Source organism: Oryctolagus cuniculus, chromosome 1 (assembly GCF_964237555.1).
Source record: "Oryctolagus cuniculus chromosome 1, mOryCun1.1, whole genome shotgun sequence".
In the NCBI taxonomy this organism is placed as follows: Eukaryota; Metazoa; Chordata; class Mammalia; order Lagomorpha; family Leporidae; genus Oryctolagus; species Oryctolagus cuniculus.
Window position 1 is genome coordinate 55,852,727 of NC_091432.1, and position 11,632 is coordinate 55,864,358.

Sequence of the window (11,632 nt, forward strand, 5' to 3'; positions counted from 1 at the left end):
TCCCTCTCTCCCTCTCATTCTTCTTTTTCTACCTCTCCCTATCTCTGTCACTCTGCCTTTCAAATAAATCTTTAAGAAAAAAAATGATGTGATATAGATCTATTTGCTGACATTGAAAGATGTGCCAAATATACTGATAAGTAAAAGAGAAGTAAGTTATAGACAAACACAGTCCTCCTTCTTTTAAATTGTGTGACCCAGAGGCTGGAGCTGTGGCATAGCAGGTTAAGTTGCTGCCTGCAGCACCAGCATCCCATATGGACACTGGTTTGAGTCCCAGTTGTTCTACTTCCAATTCAGTCCCCTGCTAATGTGCCTGGGAAAGCAGTGTAATATGGCCCAAGTCTTTGGGCCCCTGCACTCATGTGGGAGACCTGGAAGAAGCTCCTGCCTTCAGATCGGCTCAACTCCAGCCATAGCAGCCATTTGGGGAGTGAATCTGTAACACTACTTTTCAAACAAATACATCTTTCTTTTTGACAGGCAGAGTTAGACAGTGAGAGAGAGAGAGACAGAGAGAAAGGTATTCCTTCCATGGGTTCACTCCCCAAACGGCCGCTACGGCCGGCGCTGCGCCAATCCGAAGCCAGGAGCCAGGTGCTTCCTCCTGGTCTCCCATGCGGGTGCAGGGCCCAAGCACTGGGCCATCCTCCACTGCCTTTCCGGCCACAGCAGAGAGCTGGACTGGAAGAGGAGCAACTGGGACAGAATCCAGCGCCCCAACCGGGACTGGAATCCGGTGTGCCAGCACCGCAGGCGGAGGATTAGCCTAGTAAGTCGTGGCATCGGCCCAAACAAATATATCTTTAAAAAAATTTTTTAATGGTATAACCATTTAGGGAAAGTTCAAATAACCAAAAAAAAAAAAAAAAAAAAGTCTCCCAAAAATTTACTAGTGACTGGTAATGTAAATTACAGCAATGTTATTTTTTATACCCATCCCATCAGCACAGGAAACATCAGAAAAGGGGACCCCATGCACTGTTGGTCAGGGCTCTCTGGGGCAACAGAGCTAACAGCCACAGGCACACACGGACGGAGGTTAATCGTGAGAAGTGACTCATGCAATTATGGGTGCAGAGAAGACCAGAGAAGCACTGTCTGAAGCAGGAGCACCAGGAAAGCTGGTGGTCCTTCAGTGGGCAGGGAGTCCAAAGGCCTCCACACTCCCAGACTGAGGGGGCGGGGTTGCTGCTGGTCTAAGTCCCAGAGTCTGAAGGTCCGGGAAGCAGGAAGTTCAATGTCTTTCCCAGCTCAACAACGGAGCGAGAATTCATCTTTCGCTCTTAGCACAGATGATGCCAGGAGGCCACACAGGGTAAGGGAGAATCTTCCTTCCTCAGCCTGCTGATTCCAATGCTAATGTCCTCCATGCATCCTTCCAGACACACCCAGAAACACTGCCTTACCAGCTACCTGGACATCCCTTAGCCCAGACACGTTGACACAAAAAATGAGCCACCACACTGAAGATGGCAAGGACACAGGCGGTGGGGCCTCTCCTGTGGTGCTGTTGGGAATACCGGCCTTTGGGAAAGCAATTCCACACAATGTGGCATCATCCAGGTGTAGATGCTTTTTTACCAAATGATGAGATTTCTGCACTTACGTCACCAAGAAACTCTCATTCAGATCCACTGGGGGACATGTGGTAGAAAGGTGCTGAAAGCAGGCCAGGTGTCCCTCGTTAAAAGACAAGAAAAGTAAAATGCTGTGGATGCATCACACAGACTAAGATGCACTCATAAGAAGAAACTTGGATATTTTTTGTGTGTTGAGTGAAAAACTTAGCAATCAACAAAATTTTTTAAGGTTATTTTGTTTATCTGAAAGGCAGAGTTACAGAGAGAGGGAGAGAGAGAGAGAGAGAGAGAGAGAGAGAGAGAGAAGAAAGAAAGAAAGAAAGAAAGAAAGAAAGAAAGAAAGAAAGAAAGAAAGAAAGAAAGAAAGAAAGAAAGAAAGAAAGATCTTCCATCTGCTGGTTCACTCCCCAAATGGCCACACTGGCCAGGGCTGAGCCAGGTTGAAGCCAGGAGCCAGGATCTTCATCCAGGTCTTCCACATGGGTGCAGAGGCCCAAGGACTCAGGCTGTCTTCTGCTGCTTTCCCAGGCCACAGCAGGGAGCTGGACTGGGAGTGGAGCAGCTGGGGCTCGAACTGGAGTCCATATGGATGCCAGTACTGCAGGCAGGGGTTTAACCTGCTACACCACAAGGTGGGCCCCAACAAAAGTTTTAACACAATATGGGTGTACACTAAAAACCTGTAGTTGCAAAATAGTAACACATTTTATAAGATTATATACATATATTAAGTACAGATATCAAACATTCTACAAAGGGTTCCTATAAAGGAAATAGGGAGGAGTGAAAGTTAAAGCACAAAAAATAATTAACATAAGAGAAGAAGCTGTGCAGACTGGGGATGACAATTTGCCTTAAACTGAAGGATATGTTTAATTCAGCTCTCTGCACCTACATTCCATTTTATAAAATGTTGCATTTATTTTTTCTATTTGAGAGGCAGAGTTACAAAAAGAGAGATCGTCCACCTACTGTTTCACTCCTCAAATGGCTGTAGTGGCCAGGGCTGGGCCAGGCTGAAGCCAGGAGCCAGGAGCTTCATCTGGGTCTCCCACGTGGGTGCAGGGGCCCAGGCACTTGGGCCATCTCCCACTGCTTTCCCAGGTGCATCTGCAGGGAACTGGATTGGAAGCAGAGTAGACAGGACTTGAGCTGACACTCTGAAATGAGATGCCAGCGTAGCAAGCAGAGACTTAACCCACTGCACCACCACACCACACCTCCGGAGTTCCCTTTTTAAAAGTCTGTATTTGTATACATACAATGCTTTATAAAACGATCTAAAAGGATTATATAATAAAATATGAGTAGTTGCTATCTTTGGGAGTGATATTAAATGTGAATCTTCCCTTTTTTTCTACATTGAGTAAATATTGTGTAATAAGTAAAAATGCATTTCTTATGCTTTAAAAATTCATCTTGACACTCAGAACGACTTCCCTGCTGTTGGATAAATGTCCAATAGCCTACTAAATTCAGCTGCCTGTGTGGCCACAGTCATTTTATTGTTTTTCCAGAATGTTCCAAAATAGTCCTGGAACAACACCAGTGGGACCACCAGATAGCTATCCAGCCTCACCCTTCTTCCCATGCAAATGAAGATCAAGCCTCCAATCTGGCTTTGGCAGAGACGTAGGTGGGAGGCGGGACACGATAAGGAGGCTCTCCCCTGGGCTGGGAGCTGGAGGGGCGGACCTCGTGACTCTCTCTCCAGCTCAAGTCCGACTGAACATCCTCTGAAAAGCTGCCTTGAGCAGCAGTTGCCAACACGAAAGGTCCACTTCATGGGTGGAAACTATTTGCAGCTTTGTAGACACAGGTGTTCTTCCAGGCGACTGAAGACCCACAATGTGGGACACTACGTGGCCAGGAATAGCCCGGGATGCCTTCCCCTGCGAAGCCAGCTCGGGAGGCTGTCAGTGTATAGTCTCACTATATTTGGCAATGCAAACCGAAGAGGTCAGTGGCTTAGCTCAGGGGGAAGAGGCTATTCCTAATTTATAATCCCTGCTGCAAACCAGGACCAAGAATTTCAAACTCACTTCATTTGTTTATTTTGTGCCCATTGAGCTTACTGCCGAACCAGCTCTCCCGCCCGGTCCCACTAGCCCTCCTGTTAATCTTTCTGAACCGCAGGTGTAATTCACCTACCCAAGCCATCCCTGTATTAGAGGACATTTGGGGACAGCTGGCTTGAGGGCCTCACTGTTAAAATTATCCTTCTTTACTCCGTATGTCTTCATAGCATCAAAATAGCCTACAGCCCTTGGGTGCAAATCCAGGCTCCACTTACTGCTCACTGTGTGACCTTGCCTAAGTTACTTTGCCTCTCTGAGGTCCAGCTTCCTTATCTACAGAGATAATATCACCTCCTTCACAAGGTTGTTGTAAGAATTAAATGAGATAAGGTATATAAAGTGGCTAGGAGGTAAGAGGATATCTGACACCAGACAGGCACTAAAAAAAAAAAAAAAAAAAAAAAAATCCATTTCCATTCTTCTCCCATCACACCCTCTCCCTTCTGAGTCCGTCAGCCCAGGTGCTGGCTTTCCAAGAACTGGCCTGGTACCCGTGTTTGATTACAGATGGAGGGTACCGTTCCCACAGCCAGCAACAGTAGCTGAAGATAAAAGCTGTGACTACTTCTCAGCTGCGGACAGGTCGAGTGAGCTCACAAATGACTCAGTGCTGTTGACAAATGATGTGTTCTTGGCATTCAGGGCCCTGTGCTGATAAGCTCAGCACCTTATGGAAAAAAAAAAAAAAAAAGGCCAGAAGGCTGGTGGAACAGCTTACAGGGCAGGGCCCAGGGCCCAGTGGTGACCTTCAGTTAATCCTGAACTCAGACCATACTGGTCACAGGAGGGTCTCTTGTCTCCTCGGCGATGTCTCCAAGTCACAGGATTTTTAGCGGGAAGGGCTCCAGCTGAGCAGCTGCCTCTTTCGCTGTCAGAGCCGAAGCATCTCCCTCACTTGCCTTGGATTCCCTGAAGTCATAAGACTGCCCGGGCAAAAGGCTAGATGCCTGCTCCCTGCCCACCAGAGCCTGGAGCTAGTGCCCAACCTGCCCTTGGCAGCTCCAGCTGCTGGCTGAAACTCTGCCAGGGTGAGGGTTGGCCCGAGTGCCCGGTGGCTCAGGGACAAAGCCTGGCCCGAGAAGAAGGGTGAGTGTGTCGTCTGGAGCCACTGTCTGCGGGTCCCAGGAGTTTGTGGCACGCTGTATTTCTGTGGCCCCTTGGAGACCACCCAGCACCCACTCAGTGGCATGGGAAGTCTGTACTGGGTGCTGCAGTCACGTTTCATTCATCCGGGTGCCTGGCGCAGAGCTCCCTCCAAGTGAGTATCCAGAGGCCCCTGGCTGCATCTGCGACCCCCTCCATTCTGATTGTGAAGATCAAACAGGACGACGACCTGTAGGAGGCCTGATCCTGTCGCCGCCTGCACCCCACACTTAGGCCGTCTTGGGGAAATTCCACGCGTGCTGGAGTCCACTCTCTTCAAGACAAACTGCTTCCGAGTCAGGCCAGCTGCCTCTGAACGCCCGACCTGGCACCTGTCTCTTGCAGTGTGCAGGAGAAGGAGCTACCCATCCCCACCCCGGCTCAGGGAGCCCGGCGAAAGCTGCAGTAGGAGGTAGGCCGCTCTCCAGGCTCACCTTCAGGCCTTCTTCACCAGGGAGGTGTCTGAGAGCCCCTGGGAATTCCGACGTTTCAGCCCTGCGTGTTAGCGGAAAGGCCAGGGAAAAAGTGCAGCAGGCATTGGTCTCCATGTTGGATCCTAGGATACTGGTTGGACAGGGAAGTCAAAACCAGAGGTGCCTGCTCCTTAGGCGGGGACACAGCCTCCCCTGTCCTCCCCTGCCCCTCCACTCTCACTGTCCCGTGTCCCCGGCCCTCGGCCCTGCTGCACACTCCGTGGGGGCTCAGTGCCCAGCATCTCCCGTAGGAGCCGGGGGCAACTTTCGGAGACGATAAGGCACGAAGGAAGCACGGGGAGGGAGGACGGCTGGAACGAAGTGGAGAAAAAACCGAAAACGGCTTGGGAAAGAGGAAGGAAGGAAGGGGAGAGCGGCCACGGGAGGCGGAACAATGAAGGTCTCGGCTGTCGGCGGCGCACGGTTCCGGCGGCACGTCCGTCCCGCCCGCCTCGGCCGGCAGCTGCTCGCGGCGCAGCGTGTGGGCGCTGAGTCACCGGCCCCAGCGGGGAGCCGCCGCGCAGGTCTGGGGGGGCAGCCCTGGCTGGCATCTGCAGACTGTTTTTTTCTTTCCTCTTTCATTAAGGCTGTGTGCCGACTCCCACGTAGGAGAACTTATTAAACCGCACGTACAGCCGCCGGGCTCCGGGGCCCCCCCGCGGCGGCCGGCAGGGGGCGCCGCCACCCCGCAGATGAGCCCGCCGCCCTGCCGTCCCCGTGCCTGGGGGCGCGCAGTCCGCAGGCTACCGAACCTCCAGCCGCGGGGCGGCTTCTCACTTGCACGCGCGCGGCCGCTGAGCGAGCTCCGCGCTCGCAAGGCTTCGGAGACCGCCGCAACTTTCCGATGCGCGATACGCGCAGGGTTCGGTAAACCTGGATTTGCCGCAAGTCTGCTGAAGCCATTGCGCAACCCGAGGAGTCCGGGCGCGCCTCGCGGTGGGGCTCACCCTACCCGGCCCGCCCTGGCCGCCACGCGAGGCAGTGACCTCCCGCGTCTCCTCGGAGCCCCGACTCACACCCAGGACCCGCGCTCTGGGCTCCCCACGTGGAGAACAGAGCCCGCGACAGCACACCCGGCATGGAGAGATGCCAGGTCGGCCCCCCGCCGCGCCTCCCCAAGCCTGGAGTCGGGACCCCGAGGCTCCCGGGCGCACCACTGCGAGAGGCAGCCGCCCTCGCTCGACGCGTGAGCGAGAATGAATCAGCATCGAGACAGTTTATTGGTTTGCTGTTTGCATATCACCCATTTTATGTAAATAGATTATACTGAGACATGGTGTTTCCTTCTTCCACAAGAGGTAATCAGTCTCTCTCTCTCTCTCTCTCTCTCTCTCTCTCTCACACACACACACACACACTCCAACAACCGTCTTGCATCTCACTGAGACATTCACACCTTAAAATAAAGGGGAGGGGGACAATACAATTGCTTTAAAATGCCCTTAATACAATATATAACGTACAAAAATATCTCTATATTTGAAGTTACAAAAAAATCTCGACAGCAACAGACTTAAATATTGATAATTACCTCTGTATATACATAGCGCATTGCACTTTTCCTCTCTAGGTTTTGTAAAGTTCAAGTAATAGGAGGCTCGCGCCCCGTGGGGTGCCACCCGTGAGAAGTCGGTCTGGGGGCGGGCCAGGCAGTGGCTCAGACCCTTGCCCTTGGAGTCCAAGCGTGTAATTCTCAGTTTCTCCTCTCTGTGAACCTGGCAAACACTCCCTCGGATTCCTCTGCCCCCTTGGGGCGCCCAGGCCTGATCAGGGCCAAGGCGGCGCTTCCCGGAGGAGGAGGAGGAGGGGAAGGAGGAGGAAGAGCTGCTGCAAAGACAGGGCTGGCTGCCCGGCGCTGCCTCCCGGACGTGGGGTCTGTGCAGGGCTGTCTCAGTCCGGTCCCCATCCGGCTCGCGAAGCCCTCGGCCCCGGGAGGCGCCAGCGGGATGCGCGCCCAACCGCTCGCTGCTGCCACGAGCGCCTAAATCCTAAGGAGGGTGGCGAGCACTCGGTGCTCCCGGGAGCTCGGAGCCCAGCGCGCCTGTGGCTCGGAAGACACCAGAGTCCGATCCCGGCCGGCCTCGGGCAGGGAGCGCCGGCGCCGGCGGCCGTAGCCTTGAGGGCTGATCTTGTTCCGGGGGGCCGTGTCGTCCTTGTCCTTGTCGGTGAACTGGTAGATCTGGTGCGCCAGGTTCTGCACCGTGCACGTCCCGAAGCGGCAGCCGAAGCTGCGGGAGCCTTGGAAATTTTTCATGCTTTGGCGGTAACGCTTGACTCGGATGCGGGCGGCGTCCGCACTGCTGGGGAGCGAAAGGGAGGCAACTTGAGACCCCATCCAGCAGGGCTGTGGCCCCAGACACCGCGGACGGGAGCCATTCTAAGATCAGAGGCAGAGAGAATGTTCCCCGGCGCTCTGAGCTGCAATCCAGCCCTGCCAATGCCCAGGACCGGAATGGTGGGGAGAGAGAGCGCCCCCCCCCGCCCCGCTTGCACCCCAGTCTCCAGCTGCGTGCGGCGGTTACCTGGCCTGCGGGCTGCGCGAGGCGCTTCTCACGTCCTGCGGCCGAATGAGGGTCTGGGCAGGCCCTGCCTTCACTGAAGCGAGCGCGCTGGGATAGCTGCTGGAGTCCCGCAGCTCCCTCTTCCCACGACTTAGAGCCCACTTACTCCACCTGGAAGACAGAAGCAGACCAGATTCGCGTGCGTCCAGGCGACCGCCCGGCCCTGCCCGGCCCATTCACTTCTAACCCCTGGGGACCAGCGGTCCATTTCCCTCGTCTGCCAGGTACCAGGACAGGGCAAGGCGCTGCCAGGGACTCACTTCTTTCGGAACTCCGACGCCACGTCGAGCCGTGCGGCGTCCGAGCCTAGGAAGGCCAGTGAGCCTAGGAACATCAGGGCGACAGAGACCAACTTCATCCCGACGACGATGCGCAGACCCTGGCAAAAGACAGAAGAGGAGTGGAACGTGAGCACCCAGGCCATCTGCAAGGCCCGGGCGGGGCGCGCAGGGCGGGAGGGGACCCTGGCGCGGGCGAGCTCAGCGCGCGCTCTGCCTGGTTCGGGCGCTTATCTCCTCGGGGCGCAGAGAGGCCGCCAGAGGCGTCTGCACCCTTGGGGGCGGGTGACAGGCTCTGCAGGGGAGGCCGTTGCACAGCGCCAGGTTCCCAGAGGTTCCCTGCTCAACTTCGTGGAACTTAGCGGACGGAACGGAGGGGAGCTGGTCTTTGGCGCTCCTACTGTGTCTACGAGCTGCGCCCGGGATCTGAGGTGTTCCCCGCCAAGGACCCCTCTCCCCTCCCCCAAGTGGATTGTTCCCAGCGCTCCCAGCTTCGGGCCTCAGCAAGGGCCGGCTGTACCCCGCTGATCGTGCGGCACCTACCTGCTGAAAGGGTGATGTGACAAGTTCTGAGAGCAGCAAGTCCGAGGCGTCCCTCTAGCAGCGGCAAAACCCCCAAGTCCAAGCGCGACTGCGGTGAGAAGCCAGAAGTGGCCAGGCTCGAGCTGTTCCGCCTAGTGTCACCAAGAAACCACTGAGTAGCCAGCTCGGGTTCCCGTGCTTTTATAAGCGCTCAGGGGGCGGGGCCTGGACTGCCCTCGAGCCCTCCCTCTTGTTCCTCCGGCGCGCGCGCTTCTGCTCTCGGGCGCGCGCGTTCTTTGCCTGTAGGTGTGGGGTTGGTGGGGGGAGAGCGCGAGTCCCTCGAGCTCAGAGACTCAAGAGGAGAGCTCCAGGTTGGTGCAGAAACTGCCATAGCCCTAACTCGCTGGGCGCAGGGTTCACATGGCAAGTCCGGCGGAAAAGAGGGTAAGCACAGCCCCTTGGGGTCCTTATCCCGGGATCTATGCAGCCTTGGAAGAGGGGGGTCTCCCAGCAGGGAGCTGAAAGAACTAGTGGGGGATCCGGAGCGGATGGCTGGGACTGGGGAGCTGCAGTCTCAGGCGCACCGCGCCCCCTGCCGGCTCAGCGTCTGACCTGGCCCCGACCCCAGGCTCCCGCGGAGTCGCGGGGGGCAGGGTCCAGGAGCAGAGCAGAGCCGAGCAGCGAGGAGCCAGGGCTCCTGGGCTCCCAAGAGACGACCAGACCTCGGGGGTTTGGGATAAGCTAGTTAAGATTTCACAATACACGCAAAGCTCGCAGCGGCTGAATCGATAATTGGATTTGGAGGGGAGGGGGTAAATATGTGAAGTTTCAGAATTGACGTGCCTCTTTGGAAATACAGGAATAGCCGATGTTTCCCCGCGTGTCATCCAATTATGCCTTATAAGGTGATAACCTGAGAGTGCCCTGCCGCTTCGATTCGCCCATTGCAAACGTGAGGCTCGGCTGCCACGGCGCGCGCTAATGCCTCGTTTATGGTTTAGGAACAGACAGGGCCCTCTCTCCTTTGATCTCCACGTGAAACCTGAGCGAGGGGAGGAGGGTGACAGCGCGTTCCCCATTTGCCCCCGTGGACGACTGAAATTCAGATGAAATAAGTCCCTTGCCCAAAGTCACGGGAAAGGTGGGAAGCGGAGGAGCCCTACCCCGGCCCCGCCAGCGAGTAGGGCAAATTGGGGCGCGGCGTGGATTCTTCTAGGCTGGGGTCACCATCCCGTCGAGGCGGGGAGAAGCGTCCCAGCCCCCGCCCGAGGGTATGCCTGATCACGATGAATCGGCCCAAACACGTTTGTCCCCCTGCCTTGCGCTTCCGCCACAGCTTCTTGACTCGCTGTCTTTCTCTTCTAGAGGCAGAATGGAAGGCAAAAGTTCAGCGCCTTGCACGCAGGTGTCTGGCGTTCGCGTTGCAATTGTCCCGAAGCCCACCGACAAGCGGGAAAGACCCCTGGCCAGACTGGCGGCTTGTCCTCGCCGCCTAGCTAGCTGCCGCGCGAACGCGGGCGGGTCACGTTGCTGCCTAGCGTCCCGGTCGAGAACGTGGGCTCTCAGGGACGTACCTGCTCTGCCGCACGCTTCTGAGACCCAGGGCCAAGCTGCTGGGCGCTGGGCTCCGGGAACTCGGCCACGGTGCGCTGCTGGCTTGGCCGCCTTTTTCTTGGGAAAGGGACCCTGGGCATTTGCACCGAAATGAGAAGTGACTGCCCCGAGGTTATTTATTCTGAGGACTCTTCCCCGAGGGAGTCACCTGAGCGGCCCTGACTTGCAGCGGAGGGCGAAGTGCAGACGCCACTCTCTGACTTTGAGAGGGCTTGGGACGCAGAAGGGCAGAGGGGTGCCGCGCGGCGAACCGGGCAGCATCTGGTCGGTGCGCACCGAAGACCGCAGGTACTACGGCGAGTCTACCCCTTCCGGAAGCCTGCCCGGACTCACTGCTGTTTTTCACGCTCCCCTCTCCTGTCTTGTCTCTTCCCTTCACTTTGTCCCCTGTAGGGCGGGCTCTTCGCACCGATCCCGGCCAGGACTGGCTGTGTGTCGGTCCTCGGAGGATGTCACCTACCTGTGGCCAGCTTCCCTCTGGGTCTGCGCCAGGTCGGGTTTTACTTTCATTTCTCCGGCGCGCGCCTCAGACTGCCGGGGAGGTCAAGGGCAGCTGGGCGTCGGCCCACAGCCAAGGAAGGTCCCGTGGTCTGGACTCGTTCCTTCCCGTCCGCACCAGCCCTGGGGGACTGCGCCTGCGGAGCGAGCGGCCCGCGGTTGCACCTGGTTGCCTGCTCGCTGTGCCCTTCAGGAAAGCCCGGGATCCGGTGAGGGCAGCTGAGCTCTCGGTCCGGGGGAAGGCTCGCGAAGTGTGTTACTGGTTCAGACTTCTGGAGTGCAGGCGACGTCGGAGAGAAAAGCAGACCCAGGAGTGGAGAGAGGCTCCGCTGCTCAGCGCCGCTCGGCTTCGGTGCAATGGCCAGCGCTGTCGCGGCTGACCCGGGAACTGCCCCCTGAGAGCTTTGGGGTGAGCCTTCCCAGCCTGGGTGCGCTTCGTCGCTCTGGCACTTAGAAAGAACCAAACCAAGTCTTTCTTTAAGTAATGGCCTGGGTTGACGGCTCAGAGCATTTTGCTGGGAAACCCTCAGTGTTGGGGTATGTGTGTGTGTGTTTGTATTTGTATTTACATGGGTGGGCCGCAGAGGCCAGAGCGCCCCCCCCAAATCACCCCCCAAAGCGCCAGGAGTTTGAGTAGAAAAAAAATGAGGAATTTGCCAAAGCTGAGCTTCTTTTTTTATTATTATTATTGTCTTCGTGGAATCTCAAATTGCATTACTTAAGCATGGTTAAAGACAAACAACCTTCCCTCTCAATGCCCCCCCCCAAAAAAAAACACCCCTCACTAGACTGCCTTGTCGGTTCACTGGTCCTATCTAGAAGGAAACACCCCAGTCCCAGGGCTGCTCCCTGGTGATTTGTTAACAGTTTCATCCATTCAAG

At 56.2% G+C, this 11,632-nt stretch overlaps 1 protein-coding gene and 1 long non-coding RNA gene across 3 annotated transcripts; one reads left to right on the forward strand and one right to left on the reverse strand.

Annotated features, from left to right (window-relative positions):
* Positions 1 to 6,493: 6,493 nt before the first annotated feature.
* ADM (adrenomedullin) lies at positions 6,494 to 8,823 on the reverse strand. 2 transcript variants are annotated; one of them, XM_017345344.3, is made up of 4 exons: positions 8,660 to 8,823; positions 8,099 to 8,217; positions 7,800 to 7,949; positions 6,494 to 7,574 (listed from the first exon to the last, which is right to left on the reverse strand). In XM_017345344.3, the coding sequence occupies exons 2-4, from the start codon at positions 8,194 to 8,196 to the stop codon at positions 7,259 to 7,261; spliced, it is 564 nt and encodes a 187-aa protein (XP_017200833.1). In that variant the 5' UTR covers positions 8,197 to 8,217; positions 8,660 to 8,823; the 3' UTR covers positions 6,494 to 7,258. The 2 variants fall into 2 exon arrangements, with proteins under 2 accessions (XP_017200833.1, XP_002708856.1); XM_002708810.5 differs by having other exon boundaries at positions 6,494 to 7,577.
* A 90-nt stretch (positions 8,824 to 8,913) lies between these two features.
* Positions 8,914 to 11,411, forward strand: LOC103350378 (uncharacterized). The gene is made up of 3 exons (XR_011388456.1): positions 8,914 to 9,082; positions 10,004 to 10,540; positions 10,646 to 11,411. It is a non-coding gene; the product is annotated as an uncharacterized lncRNA (long non-coding RNA).
* The last annotated feature ends 221 nt before the right edge of the window (positions 11,412 to 11,632 follow it).